General features: G+C 39.3%; 1 protein-coding gene across 3 annotated transcripts in view; it reads right to left on the bottom strand.

Annotated features, from left to right (window-relative positions):
* Positions 1-4,542: 4,542 nt before the first annotated feature.
* Positions 4,543-23,834, bottom strand: part of CCND2 (cyclin D2) — a 691,175-nt gene continuing 671,883 nt past the window's right edge. For all 3 annotated transcript variants that reach the window (XM_069763433.1, XM_069763434.1, XM_069763432.1), the window contains one exon: positions 4,543-12,234. In XM_069763433.1, the coding sequence (XP_069619534.1) occupies positions 12,079-12,234 (156 nt within the window). In that variant the 3' untranslated portion in view covers positions 4,543-12,078. The remainder of the gene's footprint in view (positions 12,235-23,834) is intronic.

Here is a 23,834-nt window from a genome sequence, read left to right on the forward strand (position 1 = left end):
ATTATATGGGAGCAAAAACAAGAGATAAAGTTTTAAACACAAAAACATCAAAGCCCGGAGTGCGAAAACCAATTGTCAGGTTCACGTGCCCCCCCACCCCTATAGCTGCACCTCATTACTGTTACATCGTCTCGCCCATTGACTCAAACTTTTAAAATGTTGTTTTTCTGTTAATGTGCTTTTTTTTGTGGGAAATGGTTCTGGAATGTATTTTATTATCTTTTTATGTTTAAAGGAAAGCCATGAGAAAATGAGCTATTGTTTAAATTGGGGTTTTGCGCTAAATGTATTTTTTGGCTTTTTTTTATCAGATCACAATCCTTATTAAAAAAAAAAAAAGTTTGTGTTCAGAGACACGATTACAATCACAGGTAACGCCTCTATACACAGCTGATAACACATGATTCACCATTCACAATAGGTGATGTCACAGCTCACCTCCTCCTCCTGTACAATGACTGATAACGCCTCTATACACAGCTGATAACACATGATTCACCATTCACAATAGGTGATGTCACAGCTCACCTCCTCCTCCTGTACAATGACTGATAACACCTCTATATACAGTAGATCACACAGGATCCACCATTCACAATAGGTGATGTCACAGCTCACCACCTCCTCCTGTGCAATGACGGATAACACCTCTATATACAGTACATAACACGATCCACCATTCACAATAGATGTCACAGCTCACCTCTGCTTCCTGTACAATGACTGATAACACCTCTATATACAGTAGAAAACAAAGGATCCATCATTCACAGTAGGTGATGTCACAGCTCACCTCCTCCTCCTGTATAATGACTGATAACACCTCAATAAACAGTAGAGAACACAGGATCCACCATTCACAATAGATGATATCACAGCTCACCTGCTCCTCCTCCTGTACAATGAATGATAATAATAATAATAATTATTTTTATATAGCGCTAACATATTCCGCAGCGCTTTACAGTTTTGCACACATTATCATCACTGTCCCCGATGGGGCTCACAATCTAGAATCCCTATCAGTATGCCTTTGGAATGTGGGAGGAAACCGGAGTACCCGTAGGAAACCCACGCAAACACGGAGAGAACATACAAACTCTTTGCAGATGTTATCCTGGGTGGGATTAGAACCCAGGACCCCAGCGCTGCAAGGCTGCTGTGCTAACCACTGCGCCACCGAACACCTCTATATACAGTAGATGACACAGGATCCACCATTCACAATAGGTGATATCACAGCTCACCTCCTCCCTCTGTACAATGACTGATAACACCTCTATATACAGTAGATAACACAGGATCCACCATACACAATAGGTGATGTCACAGCTCACCTCCTCCTCCTCCTGTACAATGACTGATAACAGTGTCCCAGGATAATTTTTAGAAATAGCTCAACATAAAATTAAAAAAAAAACAAAACAATAAAAAAAGACATGCCCAGCTTACCGATCCCGCCAGTCCTGTTCCAAAGTTTTCCTAGTCCCCCATTGGTCTCTGTACTTATTATTTATTTATATAGCACCATTAATTCCATGGTGCTGTACATGAGAAGGGGTTACATACAGGGTTATAGATATCATTTGCAGAACACAAATTTATGATGACAGCCTGGTACAGGGGGGAGAGGACCCTGTCCTTGCGGACTTACATTATACTGGACAGACATGATCATTCACGACTTTTCGAGACAGGACCAGAATACAGAGACCCAACTAGGGCCAGATAAAAAAAAAAAAAAAGCAACCATGAAATATTAACAAGTTTGCACCCTTTAAAAAAGTTTTCATCAGCTTGACAACCCGTTAAAAAATCCATATGCGTGCGTGTAGCAGTGTTCATTAATTTGTGATGAAAATGGTTAGCTCTCCAGACCCTCATGGATACGCATGCATCACTTCTCCATGGAAGTCTCCGTAGCGGGGCCGAAAAGTGACTTCTGATCAGATGGTTGACATCAAAGATCTCGATCGGCTTTTCACCCGTCTATCATTCCTTCGCTTGTGAGAAAGCTGCGTAATGTGAGATTTCAAAGGGGATTTCTTTTCATTGCTGACCAGTTTCAACATGGGGGATGAGCCGGGGTGAGGGGAAGGAAGGAGCTCCCTTCAACAATGGCATTATATCAATCTCTGAAAGAGCTCCATTTAACAAGTAGTATTCCTTAAAGGGCACTTGTCACTTAAATGCCTCCTGTTTGGACCTTCTATTGATCCCGCCTTTAAAAGGAGCTATTCCAAAGTAGACTATTGGAACTTGTCTTTGCTAAATCCACAATAAAAATTTAAGCACCGTAATAATGTTCTATTACTTGATGTATACAGCTCCCATGCAGACCAATGTACAGTTGCTGCCCCATGGCTTCCGGCTACGTGTTGCATTATTTAAAGTTGTAGTCCAGTTTTCGCTAAGAAGGTCAATGATGATTAGTTGAATCACCAGCAATCATCTTTAATCTGTTGAGTCTTTGATTTCCCTACAGTGCCCCCACTGGGGACATGGAGTATTACATTATTGCTATTCAGGTAATGTTATAAAGGGGCATGTTTTGCCCTCCAGAGCGAGAGATGTTCTAGCAGCGTTCTGCTCTGTTTAAGGGAGCAGATAGGTGTCAATATAAATTGGAATGAGATCGGAACACAGTGCACGGACTGGCCGGCAGCTGTCCCTACTCAAGCCTGACAGCTTTATGTGTTTCAATGCAGTGGCCACTGGCCGGTCTGTGCAATGCATTCCGATTTACACAGTCATCTGAGTGCGCCCCAATAGATAAGGGTCTTCCCCAGGACTCTACTCAAAGTAGAATTGCCTGATTTTTAGGAAATGAGTTTTCTAAACTAGGCAACCACTTTAGAATATGAAAAATATCAATTTATGAAAAGCAAGATCGGCAGCCCGGCGGCTCAATGGTTAACAGTTGACAAGCATTGGGATCCTTGGTTCGAATATTAGAAGACCAATTTCAATACAGACCCATGATAATTAGGGGCCTTGTTAAGAGTTTTTGCATTGGGGCCCGTAAGCTTTAAGTTACGCCACTGCTTCAAATGTTTTGAATGGGCTTAGAAGTAAAGCAGATGCCTCCAAAAAATAAAAACGCTCAGGTGCAAAATTTTCAACTGCCTGACCCTTCTCTGACGGGGCTGTGTCTTGAGTCGCCCATACAGAGCAGATGGTCAGAAGGTCCGAACAAAATAATCAGGTTTGACCTTTAGATGTGAATGGTAGAGTTGGATTTGTGAATCTCACTCTATTGGCCACGACAGTGTGGTCTGTGACCACTGCATGGGAGCGTCGGGATCACTTCTTACCTGCCAAAATCAGAGGGTCTTCTTCTTATGAGCTGGCCTGGCGCGCCATCGAGGCGAGCTAATCAAAAGAAGAGTCTTGGATGCGGTACACCCGCTCTTGTGCAGCGGCCACAGACCACTACCTTGTCTGATGGAATGGAACATCCAAAATAATGCTCATACGTGACCAGTGTTCTCCAACTCCAGTCCTCAAGAGTAGACTTGTGCAAATGTTTCATAATTCAGTTCAGATTACGATCGGTGGCGAATATTGTTTTTGTAATATTTCCTGAACACAGCCGAATATCATTGGAGTGACTGGGAGTACAAAAGAACTTATATGTTCGGAACTGATCAAACAGAAATTTGGCACGAATATGGCAAATTCAGATTTGGTGACCGATTCGAACATATTCGCTCAACTCTACTCAAGAGCCACCAACACATCATGTTTTCAGTATTTCCTTAGTATTGCACAGAAGATGAAATTATCATCTGGCCAATAGTGAGGAAATTCTGAAAAAAGAAAAAAAAAAAAAACACCGATCTATTGGTGGCTTTTGAGGACCGGAGTTGGGGGGAACACTGCTTTAGTGAAGGCCAAAAGTGTTGAAGAATAGGATAGAGCCACAGTTAGCAGCATAATTTGTAAGGCTAAAAAAAAAAAAAACATTAGTCCATCCATATCAATCTAAAGTTGATTCAGAGGAAAGCAAAGCCCCTTATGAAGCCAATTTTCTACATCTTATGGAAAATAAAAATGTCTTCTCGACTCCAAATATGGCAATCGGAATAAACCCCTAGATCAACGACCGATCTCCAGTAATCCAGTGCCAGAACAAGTATTACTACTATATATGCAGTGATAGAATGTGAACAGAAATAGAATGTCTTTTCCATAATAGGAAAAAAAAATATGGATGCATCATCCAAAAAAACATGTATAAATATGGATGGGGTGTGGGTCAATGTGTCCTGCTCGAAAGTTACATGGCCTTGAACAACCAGAAGGAAGTCTATCCGAGATGGACCCCGAAATACGTTGACTGTCCTGAGATCATCGGACGCATTCCTTAGCAGTTAAGTGATGTAATATGCAATTATTTATCTATCTTTCCGTCCGGCATATCCATCAGAAGATCGCTCTCTCGGGCTGCCAAATCCCTCTTGTTGAGATAATTTCTTTTATTTGCTCAAGTCGACAGCCTTTTATAGAAACAACGCGGAATAAAAGCAAAAAGGAGTCAGCTTAGGTCAAGGTGAATTTATTGCCCAAATAACATTCTTATTCCCCCTCAGAAAAAAAAACAAAACAAAACACATTTCACGAATCCATCTTGAAACTAAATCAATTAACATGTTAATAATAGAAAAAAACAAACAAAAAGGAACGACTTTAACACTGAACAGACAAGACCTTTCCCGTAGGTAATCGTCCAAACGACACGACGATCGAGGTCTTCTCCACCATAAGAAATCTCACGTACGTTCTACAAAAGTTCATTAATTCGACTCTACACTTTCTATCCGTTCCCTGACCACGTAATCGTCACAACTTTGTTGTGGTTCTTTTACAATATTTTTTTCAATTTTTTTTTAATTTTTTTTCTTCGACTTCTTACAATTTTATAAAGTACAAAAGTGAGAGAACGTTGACTTGATATGGCATCACACTGGATTAAAGCGACGAGGAAAAGGAGACAGTTGTGCAGAGTGATTGAGGTACTCGGTGAGAATAAATTAAACAAAAACATCCACTTGCCAATAGGGTGGTGGAATGGGGGAGTGTTTAGGGCATTGAGGACATGTATCAAAATGAAGGGGGATAGAAAAATAAAGAACTCGATTCAGCAGCATCACCTTCATCAGAACATTTTGGTAATAATCAATATGACCACTCTTAGATTGGGGGGGGGGGGGGGGGTCAAGAGAATTGACCGTTGGGTTGACAAAAACTCATAAAGGGGGTGCACTGACCACACAATAATCCCTCCCTGCCAAAGTGTCATAAAAGGAACAAAGTTGGCAAAACCAATACTATTTTAGGGGAAGTGTAATAACGCCAGCGAGATAATCGTTGGGTCATACAACGCCCACTCCCGACATTACTGAAGAGCTATCCCTCCCCCTCAAATGCACACGAACACTCTTTTTGGTCGCGTATGCATGGGTTTTGAACAGGGAGAAGGGAGTGGCCTAAAAGATCGGGCATGTTGAATTCTAACTGCCTAATCCTGCTGAAAAAAAAAAACGGGTACAGCTAACTTTAATATAGAAACCAGCTTAACTTAAGGGTCAAATAGGATTTCCTTCTTATTTAATTTTTTTTCCCCTTGCTAAAGTTTTTTTTTTTTTTCAATAATAACTTTCTTTGCACTACTGCTAATAAATCTCACCCATTTTTTTTTTGTTAATTATAACAAATGGCGACTAAAAAGTCCAGAAATTCAACTTTTCGGCTAAAAAAACAAAATCACTACTAACTAATTCAACCCCGTAATACCCTTGATCTCATCTTATTAAATAATCTCTCCTCCTCTTCCTCCTCCCATCAACATTTTGATCCTCTTAATATATTGCAATCATAATATATAGCACAGTGTACTTACAATTACTAATTGTACCCTTCTTCCCAGATAATTGTTCTCTTTTCCATCACGTGATTAAAAAGTGACTAGCTGAATCATATTAAAATCTATGTAGAAACAGGAGATCAATTTTCTCTGTAAGAGTCATGAGTCACTGCAAAAGTCCCTGACAGGGGCAGGAAGGAGCAGCTGAGTCAGTAGCTGAAGAGGGGAATGATAAAGGCAGGGACAAGAGACTTCCTGTTTCTGCATAGAGCAGAGAAAAGAGAAGAATTAGCTGGGTAGAAAGGCAAAATTAGCAATTGTAAGTACACAGTACAAGGAGATAAAAACGTTGATGGGAGGAGGAGTGTTTAACATTTACCCCCTTCCCGCCCGAGAACTCCACAAATGAGGATCACATAGCTTATGGCAAATGACACGTGGCTTTAATGTGCTTTGGACAGTAGTTGCCATTACTTTGTACAATTGTAAAAAGAATTAAACTTTGGAAACAGACAGAAGGAAGATTGTGGACAAGAATAAAAAAATACATTTTTCCTCCATTCCTGTGCTGTAGGTAAACCCATAAAGGGCATCGGCAGCTTTTCTATTTTTTTTTAATTTTTTTTCCATAAAAAAGGTGTGGAATTTTGGCATCTTGCCACCAATTGAGTTACTAATAAATAGCGTGATGTCATATGAAGATCTTTGCTGTTCAGGTATCATTTTCATAGAGTAAACTTTGGAATTTCTATCGATTTGATTACTCCAGTTACAAATCAAGGTTGCCATAAAAAAAAAAAAAAAAAAAAAACACAAAAATACCATCGGCCACATTTTTTTTTTTTTGTCTTTTATCCATTTACACCATACGATTTACATGACGCCTGCTGGAATTATTGTTTCTTTTTATTATTTTTCTTTCCACTTCAAGCAGCAATACATAGTAGCAGTCATCTTTCAGCCCTCGAACCACACATTTCAGGAAGTCAGGCTTTGGCAAATTTTAAAGTGTACCCATTTAATACCCACAGTGGAGGCCGCCATTTTATTTTTAGGGGCAGAAACAATTTTTTTAAAAATAAAATTGGAACCTAATACATAGCGATTCCTTTAGATTGGCCCTCTTCACCACCACCACCACCGTGTGTATACAACAGATAACGATTTCATGAAATACTTAAAAAAAAAATTCAGAAATTAAATTTTTTTTTTCAAACTTTTAAATTAAACATTTTTCAGCATTTACACAATTACCACAAAAGTCTAGTACATTTTATAATGTTCTAAGTTAGACTAATGGCACCTCCCCCCGAGGAACCGCCCCCAGCTACGGTCGTTGTAGTTCGCCAGGAGCCGATAAGGCACGGGTACCCTTACTTGTGTCCTAAGTACAGTTTTTCTGCTACCTAAATAGTTAATAGGTCACAGACACCAAAATAAAATGTGAAAAAAAAATAAAAAAAAAAATTCCTCGTTCCGATTGGCTTAGAGCCAATACACAAGGTTTTTTTTTGTGCTGGTGAAATTAACAGAACAGATTAAAATACCTTATAAAGTCTTTTTCATGCTAATTAGCAGAAATCCAGAGAGGACACATGTTTCGCATCACTTTAGGTACACACCCTTCTAAATCCCAGATCATTTTGCCCTACATGACTTTTACACAGCCATGAAATTGTGATGCATTTCAGGTTACAATAGACCAAGCGGGAAAGGTGATGTACAAAAGTGATTTGCCCCACATCCTTGAAGAGTCAAAGGCATTTTTATTTATTTTTTTACACCTCGAAACTCCATATTTACCTCCCTCTCGAGTTCACATAGCAAGATTGGATCTGGGTTGACTAGCAGCTGTTTAATAGCTACATACTCGAGTATATAACTACATTTCTTCCAATCCAGAAATGCACAAGACGCAAAATGTAACTGTCAATTTTTACAAAAAAAAATTTTTTTTTTTAAATCAATCACTACTGTAAAAATATTCTAAATTACGCTATGCTCACCAAAGCGGATTGTGAAATGCCATACATATCCATAAGAGCGTGAGATTCGAGTATCTTCATGCCTTTATATACATGGTATGCCTTTCCCTTAATTCCTAAAAACTAAAATATAAAAAGGGTCTTTTTTTTTTTTCCTTTTCTTCCTAAGTATGATAATGACCATCTTACCTGAATACTGAACCCACAAAAATGGTAGAAATAGAATATAAATGGTAGAAAAAAAAAAATCTGGAAAGCATATGCTGCTTCTCAATCCTTTTATCTTTGCTCTCCCGCAGGCTGCGTTTGTGTTAAAGTGCAGCATTTACAAAACTCTCAAAATCATTTAAAAGGGGCACCCCACATATCTAGTACCTTTAATGAAAACCTGTCATGTGTCATAAACGTGTAATTTATTAATCTGGTGTAAATGCCGCTGTTCTCCTGAATCCGGCGTGGTTTTTCTTTTCTTCCTGCGCCTCTCCAATCTTGAGATATGGCCCTGTATACAAATTGTCTTTTTTTAGCCAAGAGGGTGTGATATTCAAAAAACACTTCCATATAAGGAAGTTGAGGACCACACCCGTTTGACTAAAATTATTTATACACAGGAAAGAAAGGGCCATATCTCAGGAACGGAGAGGCGCAGCAACAAAACAAAAACAACGCCGGATTCAGGAGAACAGCGGCGTTTACATCAGGTACAAAAAAAATGAGTACATATTTATGACAAGTGACAGGTCCTGATTAACTTACGAGCTGTGGGATGTCACACACAAAGAAAGGGGGACGGACCCGATCTATACCGCACATCTGGAGGAATACGGAACATGCTGCAATGACTTTTGGAGATGGAGTCTGTATCGGGGCCTCGTGGCTAAGCAATACAAGTTCTTGTTATTAGGAACATTATTGGTCCAGCCCTTAAAAGGGGGCGTAGAATTTAGCAGCAGATTTGTATGGCTCGTTCCAATTAGTTTTGGCCTAGACGACTATTAGGAGTCATTACTGTTAAGTTTTCTTGAAACCAGATCATGTGATCGTTGCAGCATGTTCATCCATGGTCAACATGGCCATATTCAATCTCTAGAATACAGGATCGGGAATTCCGTCCCCTCCTAATCCGACAAAGCCGTAAAGGGAATGAGTAGCAAGACGTCTAGCGCAAACACAGATCCCTGCTGAATTTGCGCCATTGCACTAAGCTCCCAGAGGAAAACTGTAAAATGTTGAGGTATTGTGAGAGCAGGAACCATTCTGTATCCAGTACACCTGAGGTAAGTCTACCATATTTAGTGGGTGTGATCAGATAAAAAAAAAAAAATAGTCATTAACAAGCTGAGGAAGAAAAAAAAAAAAAAAAAAAAAAAAAGAAGACCCATCCAAGGGCATTTCCAGTAATAAAAAAAAAAAAAAACTAAATCCTCCACTTAACCATCTACTTCAGGATTGGAAATTTTAAGCAGTAAAATAATATATTATAAAAATGTTTATAAAATAGCAGCACACTCAGTGAAACAATACAGCCAAGTACTGTTAATGTGAATAAGAATGAAACAAAAATCATAGCTCCTTAGCAGCGCAAAAAAAAAATAAAACAAAAAAATATATATTTATTCACTTAGTCCTCAAAAAAAAAAAAAAAAAAAAATCGCCAACATGGAATAAACCCATTTAATTGCCTTTACTTTTAATTTAAAAAAAAAAAAATCAAAAACAAAAATTGCAAATATTTTAAGCAACAGCTTAATAAATGTGTCTCCTGTGTCATACAATTGTGCAGCATAAAAAAAAATTGAATTGCTGGAGCAACTATATTGAAGGAGAAAAAAAAATAAATTCAAGTACAATGGTATGTATTAATTATGCAACACAATGTCTAGATGTCTACCATTTGTTGCAAAAAAAAATAAAATAAAAAAAAGTAATAAAAAAAAGTTTTGCATGGTGGATTGAACCCTCTCGGGCCCAAGGAAATATCAATAAAGACAACGAAGGGGTGGACAATCCTTCAGGGTCATTATAGAATAATGTTTTTTTTTCCTGTATGTGTTCGGAATGTAGTTTTTAAGGAATGTCATCCAAGGCAGGTGTCGAAAAATCCAGCAACACCGTAACAAAAATTTGACAGTGGTGCGTGGCAGAGGCTTTAAGGATGTCACGTGGTCAGCACAATTTTTCATAAACCATCCCATTTATCCCTTAGGAACAATTTTCAAAGTGCTTTTACGAATGAAATGGTTTACAACAGTGCTAATGGTAGACCGAACCATATAAACCACTATTAAAGACCAAAACACGTGGGAAAGTGGCTTTTTTTGTAATGGAATTATCTACCTATTTTTAATAACTTAGGCTTTGGCGGCAGAAACTAATGATTATAAAATTCTTTTGTTTTTTATAGCCAAGACTTTTCTTTTTATACATTATTTTTGGGTTCAGGAATTTTATATTAAAATAATAAAAATATATATTGTATATATTGGTAAGTCACTAACTTACTGGCAGGGCTGTGGAGTTGGAGTCGTGGAGTCGGAGCCCATTTTGGTGGCGTCGGAGTTGGTGTCATGGAAATTGAGGAGTCGGAGGTTCGGCTTACCAACTCCACATGGAGTCAGAGTCATGGAGTCAGAGTCATGGAGTCAGAGTCATGGAGTCAGAGTCTGAGCCCATTTTGGTGGAGTCAGAGTCGGTGTCATGGAAATTGAGTCGGAGGTTCGGCTTACCAACTCCACATGGAGTCGGAGTCATGGAGTCAGAGTCATGGAGTCAGAGTCATGGAGTCGGAGTCATGGAGTCGGAGTCATGGAGTCAGAGTCATGGAGTCAGAGTCATGGAGTCGGAGTCATGAAGTCAGAGTCATGGAGTCAGAGTCATGGAGTCAGAGTCATGGAGTCAGAGTCATGGAGTCAGAGTCATGGAGTCAGAGTCTGAGCCCATTTTGGTGGAGTCAGAGTCGGTGTCATGGAAATTGAGGAGATGGAGGTTTGGCTTACAGACTCCACGGGCCTGGCAGGGCTGTAGAGAGTCGGGAGTCATGGAGTAGGAGCCCATTTTGGTGGAGTCAGAGTCGGTGTCATTGAAATTGAGGAGTCGGAGGTTTGGCTTCATGACTCCACAGCCCTGCTTACGGGGACTATTTGGTTTTCAAAAATAAAATATATCGATGTGCACCACATTGATTACCAGTTTTAGGCAGTGTTTTTTTGAGACTTGCTCAAAAAATGGGTGTGGTTTAAAGGGGTTAAAATTGCACCAAAATATTTGAAAAAAACTAAGCCATCTGATAGGTGGAGTAAAGTTTGACAAGTGTCTAAAAGAAGCGTCCAAATTTTTCACCGGCTAGTCTAAGTTTACCCTGCCTAAATATTAGACAGGATTCGTTTAAAAAAAAAAAAAAAAAAAAAAAAAAAATCGGCCCCATTCTTTTGTAGTTCTATGTCACGGCTGGCTAAAAATCAGCCTCCTTCTATTGCCAGGCATGCCTGTAATGAACACTTGTTTCGAAAAAAAAAATTAGGAAACCAACTTTAAAAAAAAAAAAAAAAAAACCTGCCTCAGGCTTGCAAACATAAAGCATCATTTTTTTTTTTTAGTTTTTCGGTAGCAGCTACCATAGACAGCAAAAGTAAACAGAACTAAATAGGAGATTCAGAAAGCACCTCTCTTTAGGTTTAAAATAAAATAAAAAGTAATAATAAAAAAAAAAAAAAAATAGATCCCCGATCTCAGGTCATCATCCAAAAAATATGTTTCAGTCTCTTTAGGGATCGCACTTTCCGTTGCCCTCTCAAATCTATTAGTCTTTTGCTTTGCAATCTACATATGAAAACCACATATACGGCGCCCACGTCCTCCCCGACATCTATCGAGAGGTGTAAGCGACTACAAATATATATAAAAACAAAAAAAACAACCTACGTTTCATCCCACAGATGCAGGCTTACAATTTCTCAAGCTACGGTTTACGCTTACATCAGCACTTAAAATTTAACAATATATAATAAAGAACAGCAATTATCAAATATATTGTGGGATTCCCTTCTAAAAAAGGACATCAAAAGGCACCGAAAACAAATCATTTTTTTTCTTTTTTTTTTATGTATTTAAAATCGTTTTTAAATATTTTTTTTTATCTAAGTGGGACAGCATGTATAAACAGGTTTGTTCTCGAAAATACAGAACAAGAAAAAGGGAAAAAAGACTTTTTCCCCACTGCAGAACTCCTCACAGGTTGATGTCCCGCACGTCTGTAGGGGTGCTGGCCTGGTCCAGTTCGTCCACAGACTTAACGGCGTTTCGTTGTTGGGTCGACGGTCTGTTTTGTCTAAGGCTGCTCACTAGCACAGACTCGATCTGTTCTTGACAAGCTTTAAGGCAATCCTGTGAAATAATAGAAAAAAAAAATTAAAATTAAAAAAAATCCAAAAACATACTATCTATACAGTAAGGAAGTGCAAACTTTTAGAAAAGCAAGGTCTAAATAAAAAACAAAAAAAAGCAAACAAAAAACAAACAAACCACAAACACTCCCTTTTTTACTGCCCAGACCCTTTTCCTAGTCTCCTGAATAAGGACGAAACATAGTTGCCAAGCACAGAAAACATTCAGGAAGCACCGCTGATCAGAAGTCTTCTCCACCAGCCAGGAGACCTGCTAACTCTTACAGGGATTTAGAAGGCCACCCTTGTCCCGAGAAGAGTCCAGAAGCTCTTTGTTAACCACACTTTTTTAGGGAATGACCACTACTTTATAATACAGCCACCTGAAACCAGGCTCTCTCTTTAAATAGGTTTTTTGAATGTCTGTATTATAGATCTTTGTAGATTTGCACTACCCTGGTATAGTATTCACTTTGGCACTGTGTGGCAGCCGGGCCATGGCAGCGCAAACGTCATCAGCTGGTACACGAATGCCATCATCCTTGGTGCCTTGAAGTTCCTTGAGGCCTAGTGCCAATTTTTTTTGCTTACCTCTAATCTCCATAGAATTTTACCGCATAGGTCAGGGCATTATGTTCATGATACAGGTGCTAAAATATTATGAATGTCTGAAATTTGCCTGACCCAGTCATTGTGATGGTACTATGAATCTCACCTAGTCAACAATGCCAAAAGGGCTTATCGCCGAAGTGACAGGCTAAGAGTACAGCTAGCCATACACCTTAGATAGCTATCAGCTGAACAATTGTTTAACAGCTTACTATCCTGGCTCCACCATACATAGCCTTAGTCAAGCCCTCCTATGTCATCTGCGAGACGAACAGAAGGATTAGTAGCCACTAGGACCCCAGTGGTCGATCCTTCTCTTCCCCAACATCATCAGTTGAGAGTACACCATTCACATTAGATTCTTAGGATATCCCACCCTTATCCAGCATAAATGGGTTATCTAATGTGTATTTGGGCCTCAACCGTGAATAAGGATCAGTCGTTGAGACCCCAATGGACGATCAGTCTCTTCCCAGACATCATCTGTTGGGAGGACCCCAATACTCATTGCATTTTTAATTTAGCCCACAGAAATCGGGGATTTAGCCAACTTTTATCCAACGTGTGTTTGGGCCTCAATGTTGTGTAAGGATCAGTCGTTGAGATCCCAATGGACGATCCTTCTCTTCCCAGACATCTGTTGGGAGGACCCAATAAGCATTGCATTTTTAGTTTAGCCCACAGAAATCGGGGATTCAGCCAACTTTTATCCAACGTGTGTTTGGGCCTCAATGTTGTGTAAGGATCAGTCGTTGAGATCCCAATGGCAAATCATTCTCTTCCGCGACATCATCTCTTGGGGGGAAGAGTTGAATGGACCCGATACACATTGGATTGTTAGCTTATGCAACCCTTATCCGGCAGAAATGCAAGTGTTCGGCCAACATGAATTGGGTCCTCAACATTGTGTTGGGAAAAACAATGTGGTTTGGAAACTACGTCCAGTCAAGGTCTATAAAACCTTCATGGATATCTTAAGGCTTATATAAGCCAAGACTTTAAAATTAGCTTTACATAACCCACCACCCTTCTAAACGCTCCCGGACATTGAATGCAGGTGTACGAAGCTCGGCCCATTGCTATAAAATGGAATCGGAAGCCTTTAAAAGCCATCTACACTCCAACATCTAAAAGCAAATAGTCAATAGAGTTAAGATCCATCAGGCCGTTTAGGAAGGGAAGTAGAACAATGGCGCGTAATCCTAGCGGCGTCCAGTTATCATGAATCCATAGAAGGTGGGATTAGGTATTGTGCGCCTGACAAAATACTTGATATTCTATTGAGACTTGGTATAATCAGTCTCTTCCTGCAGAATCCTCTCATCTTTCCTAAGGACGGAGCATTCAGGCGCGCACACAAGACCTCACGTCCGTCCGCCACGTTCAGAAGCAGATTCCATTTTGCACCTAGTGAACCTAATTATGTGAAAACAAAAACTCCCGGGACTTTGGCAATCCTTTGTCTTTTTTTTTTTTGTAACAAGATTCTTAACAATAAGAAGCAATTGGTTCAAAACTTCCACAAATCCCCTCCCTCCCCCCAAAACCTTTGTGATCACCCACTTTTTTTTTGTAACCCTTTGGGGGTCCAACGATGCCCTAAAGGCGATCTATGCCTTAAGGATAGGCAGGGAGTTGAAAGAGTTAAGCATCTGACATGTTTTGCATCAACTTTCATGGTACAAGATAAATGAGATTCCAGAGATTCTTCAGCATTATTTGCAACTAGAATGGATCTTGTGAACTAGCGTGGGAACGGTGCTGTGTGCACAGCTCCCCAGACTGCTAGTTTAACAAAGATTAGGCCATGGAAAACTCTGAAAAACCTGCTGCTTTCTCCTGTGTCTCCTGGATGAAGGAGAAACTATTTGCTAATGTGAGCTTTAAAAAAAAAAAAAAAAAAAAAAAAAAATGCTTATATTGCAAAAATTCTCAAAATAACTAACTTTATGTTGGTAAAACATTTCTTAATTTAAAAACACTTTTTTTTTTTACAATTTTTTTTATAATATCTAAAGTAAAAAATAGATATTTTTGTTCAAAAAAATGTTTTTAATTTAAAAACACTTTTACAATTTAAATTGATTTTTATAAAAAAAAATGGTTATTGCAAAAATCTTAAAATAAGCAACTTTATGGTGGTAAAAAAAACGTACGGTAATTTAAAAATAATTTTTGTTACAATTTAAAATTATTTTTTTGTGGTTAGCATATTACATATATAGTTAAAATATATATATATATATATATATTCTTGTTCAAAAAGACATTAAAATACGATAAAATTAATACAGGGGAAAAAAAGCTAACACTAAATAAAAATATAATCAGTTCACAGTGCCGGTATAGTCTCCATTTTGTCATATTTGTATGGAAAGCTTACATAGGTCTTTGTGAACAAAAATATATATTTATGTTTTATTTAGTGGTTAGCTTTTTTTTCCCTTCATTTTATCAGAATTGTAGGTCTTTGAACAAAATTATAGATATATTTTAGAATTTATAATTATTTTTATTAATTGTTTAGCTTTTTTCCTTTTAACATATTTGTATGTTTTGTGAACAAAAATATATATAAAATAGGTTTTATTTAGTGTTAGCTCTCCCCCCCCTCTTTATTTTATCATATTTGTATGTTAGATTTTTTTTTTTATTAGATACAAAAATAGTGTATTTTTTTTAATTTATTGCTCTATATTCTTTTATTTTATCAGAGTTCACTGATATATATATATATTTAGATAATTCTTTGATCGTGAACGCTTGTGTCTATGCATACATAAGTGGCAAAATACACTGCTCGGTATTTCTGCACCTGTGTTGCCGCCATCTTAACCACATGGGTCCACTGCATCCTGCCTTTTTTGCTATTTTTCTGAATTTTTGGAGGATCTCTGAATCCGCTTTTCGTGCTAGTATTGGTCAAAAAATAAAGGGAACACTAAAATACCACATCTTAGATATCTCTGAATGAAATATTACAGTTGCAATTTTTTATTCATTGTATAGTGGAATGTGTTCAGAACAATAAAACATAATTATCAATGTAAATCAAAAAATAGCCCATGGAGGTCTGGATTTGGAAAGATACTCAAAATCAAAGTGGAAAATCGAAGTACAGACTGATCCAACTTCAGTGTGTGTGGCCTCCACGTGCCTGTATGACCTCCCTACTGTACAACGCCTGGGCATGCTCCTGATGAGGCAGCGGATGTTCTCCTGAGGGATCACCTTCCAGACCTGTTCTAAAGCATCCGCCAACTCCTGGACAGTCTGGTGCAACGAAGCGATAATGGATGGAGCGAGACATGATGTGCTCAATCGGATTCAGGTCTGGGGAACGGGCGGGCCAGTCCATAGCTTCAATGCCTTCATCTTGCAGGACCTGCTGACACTCCAGCCACATAAGATCTGGCATTGTCCTGCATTAGGAGGAACCCAGGGCCAACCACACCAGCATATGGTCTCACAAGGGGTCTGAGGATCTCATCTCGGTACCTAATGGCAGTCAGGCTACCTCTTGCGAGCACATGGAGGGCTGTGTGGGCCTCCAAAGAAATGCCACCCCACACCATTACTGACCCACTGCCAAACCGGTTATGCTGAAGGATGTTGCAGGCAGCAGATCGCTCTCCACGGCATCTCCAGACTGTCACATGTGCTCAGTGTGAACCTGCTTTCATCTGTGAAGAGCACAGGGCGCCAGTAGCGAATTTGCCAATCCTGGTGTTCTGTGGCAAATGCCAAGCATCCTGCACATTGTTGGGCTGTGAGCACAACCTCATCTGTGGACGTCGGACCATCAGACCATCCTCATGGAGTCAGTTTCTAACAGTTTGTGCAGACACATGCACATTTGTGGCCTGCTGGAGGTCATTTTGGAAGGGTCTGGCAGTGCTCCTCCAGTTCCTCCTTGCACAAAGGCTGAGGTACCAGTCCTGCTGCTGGGTTGTTGTCCTCCTACAGCCCCCTCCACGTCTCCTGTTGTACTGGCCTGTCTCCTGGTAGCGCCTCCAGCCTCTGGACACTACGCTGACAAACAAAGCAAACCACCTTGCCACAGCTCGCATTGATGTGCCATCCTGGATGAGCTGCACTACCTGAGCCACTTGTGTGGGTTGTAGAGTCCGTTTCGTGCTACCATGAGCGTGAAAGCAAAACCAACATTCAAAAGTGACCAAAACATCAGCCAGAAAGCATTGGTACTGAGATGTGGTCTGTGGTCCCCACCTGCAGAACCACTCCTTTATTGAGTGTGTCTTGATTATTGCCAATAATTTCCATCTGCTGTCTACTTCATTTGCACAACAGCATGTGAAATTGATCGGCAATCAGTGTTGCTTCCTAAGTGGACAGTTTGATTTCATAGAAGTTTGATTTACTGGGTGCATTAAAAGTGCATTAAAAGAGGTCTGGATACACATGATGAGAGCATTATACTGCCTCTGTACAAATCCCTAGTTAGACCGCACATGGAGTACTGTGTCCAGTTTTGGGCACCGGTGCTCAGGAAGGATATAATGGAACTAGAGAGAGTACAAAGGAGGGCAACAAAATTAATAAAGGGGATAGGAGAACTACAATACCCAGATAGATTAGCGAAATTAGGATTATTTAGTCTAGAAAAAAGACGACTGAGGGGCGATCTAATAACCATGTATAAGTATATAAGGGGACAATACAAATATCTCGCTGAGGATCTGTTTATACCAAGGAAGGTGACGGGCACAAGGGGGCATTCTTTGCGTCTGGAGGAGAGAAGGTTTTTCCACCAACATAGAAGAGGATTCTTTACTGTTAGGGCAGTGAGAATCTGGAATTGCTCGCCTGAGGAGGTGGTGATGGCGAACTCAGTCGAGGGGTTCAAGAGAGGCCTGGATGTCTTCCTGGAGCAGAACAATATTGTATCATACAATTATTAGGTTCTGTAGAAGGACGTAGATCTGGGGATTTATTATGATGGAATATAGGCTGAACTGGATGGACAAATGTCTTTTTTCGGCCTTACTAACTATGTTACTATGTTACTTGGAGTTAGATTCTGTTTAAGTGTTCCCTTTACTTTTTTTTGAGCAGTGTAGTTTGTGACCTAGGCCATCTGTAAAATGACATTCTGGTAGTGGATTTTGTAGGTTTTAATCCTTACAGAAAATGCAAAAACAAATAAAAACTATGAAATAATTTTGTGACTTAAAGGGTTATTTAAAAAAAACAAACAAAAAACCCCAAGTTACACCCTATGAAACAGATAAGGTATAACTTTTGGTGAGGTATAACCCTTTAAAGCGGTCATACACAAATGGTTGGCGTGACCAGTCTACTGAAGACCTACAGTATCTATGTAAGTGTAAAGAATTGGACTTGTTTTAGGGGCAGACATACCATTCATGCAACCTGTGTAGGGTACAGGGGTCGGAGAGATAAAGGGACCCGCGCATTAGTCTCCAAAGCAGCAGGCAGCTTCTGTCACAGACACGTAAAGGGGCCCATGTACTGTTCTTGCACAGGGGCCCTCATCAACCTGTGCCCTCCACTCACTCGTCTACATAAGGGGCTGCCATACTACCAATAGCCACAAATATTAAAGGGGTCATACCATAAGGACAATCCCTGTCCATACACCCTATAAGGGTGTAGGCTCAGGATATCCGTCTTAATGGCTTCCATATTATACTACATTTGCTTAGTACCTGGCTACATCTTCTCGAAAGCCAGGCTTAAAATGATAATGAAGAATCACTCTAAGGCCGGGATCACACACAGCGAGATACGGCCGAGTCTCGCAGGTTAAAACCAAGCTCTGGCACCGGCACTCCGGAGCGGAGCGTGCGGCCGCATAGCAATACATGGAGCTGCACGCTCCGCTCCGGAGTGCCGGTGCCAGAGCTTGATTTTAACCTGCGAGACTCGGCCGTATCTTGCTGTAGTGTGACTCCAGCCTAAGGGATCACATCTTTGGAAAAATTAATTAGTTGTGGTACGGAAATTGTAGACTTTTTTTTTTTCCCCCCTACTGAATTTACACAAAGAAAGTTGGGTAACGAAAAAAAAAGTTGGATGACATAAAAAAGTTGGGTAACAAAACAAAAGGTTGGGAAACAAAAAACAGTTGGGTAACAAACAGTTGGGTAATAAAAAAAATGTTGGGTAACAAAACAGTTGGGTAACATAAAAAAGGTTGGGTAACAAAAAATAGTTGGGTAACAAAAAAGGTTGGGTAACAAAAAATAGTTGGGTAACATAAAAAAGGTTGGGTAACAAAAAAAATCTTGGGGAACAGTCCAACTTTGTGAAGTAGTTTGTCAATCAATATTTATAAAAAATTATTATTTTTTTTTCAATGTTCATTGAAAATACATCCTCAACTGTAAATCTACAGAAACTTCATGTGCCTGATAAGAATCGTAGACCCTTAGTAACAATCCATAATATTAGTTAACGTTTTTGAAATGTGTCACAATTTTGGTAAATTTTTGTTTTTCACGTACTTGGCGAGCAGAATGTCGTTCTAATAAAAGGCATGACAAATAATTTCTGCGGTGGAACAAAAACTCACTTTCCATATGGAAAGACAGGAAACGGTCAGCATGAGTTGTGTTGGAATTTTTAATTGCCAATGTATCACGGTTCACAATTTCATTCCTCCCACACACACGTTAATCAGAGAGCTTAGTCTTGCCCACCAGCTGACTTGTCGCACATCCAGCACCGGTGGCTCATACCGTAAATGCCTTTCCTCAATGACTTATTTCCTTGTGAAATGCCAGTGGTTGTTTTTTTTTTTTTTTCGACGTGTTTAATGTGGTTGTGGCCTGATCTACATTTTTTTAAAGCCAAAAACATGCGAGTGTGAAACAAGCACAAACTCCGAGCACTGTGAGTGGGCAGAGAAAAATGTTCTTTATTTCTATAACCATATTCATAGACTGAGTGAAGAATATGTCCAAGCTAGAAAATCCACTTTCAAATACTCTTAATTCTAGACCTCTAAAGATCAAAATAGCTTATTCAAGTATTATATGAACAGCCTAATTTTTTGTTTTAGAGGAGCTAAGTGTTTAGTTTTTGAGCTTATTTTATTCCCGCTTCTCCCCTGAGTATTCCATATTTTTATTTTTTTTTAAATCTGCCTTACGATTCCAGAAATATGGACATTTTTTATTTAGTGCCAATTTTTGTCTTTACCAAAGGTTTCGGTTCACACAGGGTTCCTTGGGGGAGTATGTAAGCTGCTTTGCATAGTTACCCTTTGAGAAACGCCTATTTGGCAAAGACCATATTAATTAGCACGAAATAAAAAGGAGCAGAACTCTGGAACCGTATGAAGGATTAAAAAAAAAAAAAACAAAAAACACAAAACTGTATACTCAAGAGAGCATCAGGAATAAAACAAGAGCAAAAACTGAACACTTGACCCAGTGACAGGCCATCTTTAAAGGGTGCTTTTTAAGACTTAATTTCCTCTGTGGTGGCACTGCAGAAGAATTGAAGAGTTACTACCAGGTTCCTTCATAAATTACAGCTGATCAAGGAGAACCCAACAGCCCAACAACCTGTAATCATCTCATTTTTGGGGGATACTGCCTAATTAAAAGTAACTGTAAAAATTTGATTTTGGAAAAATGTACTCAAAGCTTTGATACTATAAATTATTAGATTCATTGTCCTTTCTTAAATAATTTCCAAAGAGATCCTCTTGGGATTTCCAATGCTAACCTGGTCTCCACTTCCTCATGGACACCAGCTGCCCAATACAGGACTCCTGTGCCAAAAGATGGTGGGGCTTATGGAAATCCTGGATGGGTAGGGGAGCTCTAGGGAAAAGTTGTGGACAGGACTTAAATTTCCCCGAAAATGTGGTCAACTATACTTCTTGGTCTCATTTCGACACACCGGAAATGGTCTCTTGGCCAATCACTGGTTGAGATGAGTCTTCGCTGACGCCAGTGATTGACTGACAGAGCATTTCCAGCCATTTCTGGTGTGTCGAGACGGAAACATGGCGTCAACAAGGATGTTTCTCCAGACCTACCAATCGGAAGAGGAACTGGGGATGATGGCACGTAGGCAGAGAAAGCCACAGACACTGGAACTGGACCAGTGAGGTGGTCATCACACCGAAACTAAAAAAAGGAACTACAATCTGAAAAATATTTAAAGGATGCCAACCTCCACCCCTAAAAAAGGTGGAGGAGTTACGAGTAACATCCAATCAAGTTTCCGAATATTTTCCAAAGAACTTTAGAAGAGAGAGAACTGGAATCAGATTGGTTGCGTTGGCCATTTCTTTCCCCACATTTACGTAAACCCAGAGGACAGCCTCCATCTACTAATCTGGATTATGTCATTACATAGCGGGTATTTTAAGCAACAAGTGATCATCTCAGATGGAAAAGTCCAGATTGTGTCGCCCTGTGTTCCCCTGTGGCAGGCAAAGAGGGTTAGACAAAGTGCATGGGAAATGCTACGAGGCTTCAATATCCTGTTCTAAGATCACAAGGAAACCATGCGGCAGGGCTGTGAAGCGGGGAATGTGATTTGCTTTCTCCTGACATTCTCAAATTACTGCTAAGTGCTCTATTATTTCCCCATATCACAGAGGCTCTGAAGTGCCGGGGTAACATTGTTCACCTCATTTTACTGCCTTCGGCGGTGGAGAATGGATTAAAAGGAAATCGGTCCCAATTAATTCAAACTAAAAAGTCCCAAAAAGACATTGTACCATGCACCTGTTAGTATCTGATTTAAAGTTAATGTCCACACTTTTTTTTAAAATCCAAATCGGTTCAAGTTCAAAGCTTAATATATATTTTTTGGATAGTCTGAGAATTGTTTTTATGATACAGAGATGCAAATCCCTTATAATAGACATTTTTACACCAGACGCCACTAGAATGAGCTCACTTGCACGCTGTTAAGGGGAATCTGTCACCAGTTTTTTTTTTACTATGTAAGCTAAGATCAGCATGATATAAGGCTATGTATTACCGTTTCAATAAAATCAGTGTTTTATCAGCAGGAGATTATCACTACAGGACTAGGTGTCTCGTGCCCCCTGGTCCAACCACGCCCCCGGGTCCAACCACGCCCCCAGCACCGATTGGCAGCTGTCAATAAACAGTGTACACAGAGAGCAGCCAGAGTTCAACATTCCGAGATCTGAATCAGAAAAAAACAGTGATTCTATCACAACTTCTGCATGCAGTAAATTAAGTAACACATCGCTGGAATCAGGATTTTGTCCCGACATCGTGCTGCTGTCAAAATACATAAAATATTATATTAATATTAAAATTACGGTATATATATTTAATCGAATATCTTCATATTTGATTAATACTTAACTTTATTTGAGATTTAGAATATTTATTTGATATCGAATATCTTTTTCTGACATCTATGTAATATCTATTTAATAAATAACATTTTATATCTAATATCTATCAGATCTCTAATTCCTTTATTTGATAATGTCCATTATCTATGTGATATCCATCTAATATTTATTTGATGTCTAATTTCTATCTACCTAATATTTAACCGACAATATTATTATTATTCATCATTATAGCGCCATTTATTCCATGGCGGCAATATTATATTATTTACTATAGCGCCATGTGTTCCATATCTATGTGATATCCATTTCTGATATCGAAAATGTATCATAATATGCATCAATTTAATATCCATCTGACGTGGACTTGTATGTCCGCCATATCTATCCACAATCGCACACAAGGATAAAAAAAAAAAAATATATATATATATATATAAATTAAAATTTTTTTTAAAAAATATTTAAAAAAATAAAATAAAAAAAAATAGATGTCGAGCCACATCCACAAAGCCCTATTTATATGCATATGTCCTGCAGATATTTCTATGGAAGACAGAGCGAGATGTTCAGGCCGAGGAAACCTGAATGCATCTTTAAGATGATTAATTAAACACTCCGGTTTCTTGAACCAAGCCATCTGGGGTCCTGTATTTAGCCTCTGCCAAAAAGCTAATTATGCTAAAAATAAAACTAAAAGTTTATCTGGATACAAATCTCTGCTGCTTGTAATAAATGCTCTTTGTCAGCGCAGAGAGAAGGCATCTGCTGTCCTTGTCATAGGGACAAGCATCAAACCCGATGATTGTAGCACGCTAGTAGATCATGGGGCGGAAACAAAAGTATGTGTACCGCCGCTCATTAGTTGGGGCCCTTACTTCCTCTGCTTGTTGGCTCCGTCACAAGCCGTGCACCCTTCTCTGGACTTATGAATGGGGACGACGGAACTCCAGCATCAGACTGCCGCGTATCTGCATCACCCCATTGTAACCACACACGCAAAACACTCACTGGGGAACAAAAAGCTGAATGAACTTGGGAGCAGCTGCCAAATCAGGCAAAAAAAACAACTTAGGAAACTATCTCATTATCCCTTTTCTCTCCGGGCTATGCTGTATGATGTTTCCTTGCATACAAAATACGACCCGACACCAGCGGCAATATACGGGGGCCTTTTAAAAATGGCAGCTTGCTTATGCCACCCACCGATTATATTAAGGGCTTTCATTTCTGAATCCTTACGGATGGATTTTATATTAATTTTCCTTATGCGTCCCATAATTCAATCCAATATACTGTATACGAATAAATTCCTTTAATCTGCCAGGTGGCTCATTGAAATTTGTTGAAAAGGACCCAAATTCAGATCTATTTTGGGGATTTAAAGGGGAATTTTTACTTGCCACTAATATGTAATATTTATACTTAACCTAAATGCCGCAATTCTCCTGAATCTGGCACTGTTTTTCTTTTGTTCCTGCGCCTCTCAGTTACGGAGATATCACCCTATATTCCCTGTATATAAATGTAGTCTTTTAAAGTGCAGAGGGCGTGGCCTTCAAAAAAATAGAAAAGCTGGTGACCACGCCCACCTAAATACAGGGAAGAAGAGGCCATATCTCAGGAACCATGAGGGGCAAGAACAAAAGAAAAAC

Source organism: Ranitomeya imitator, chromosome 4 (genome assembly GCF_032444005.1).
Source record: "Ranitomeya imitator isolate aRanImi1 chromosome 4, aRanImi1.pri, whole genome shotgun sequence".
Taxonomy (NCBI): Eukaryota; Metazoa; Chordata; class Amphibia; order Anura; family Dendrobatidae; genus Ranitomeya; species Ranitomeya imitator.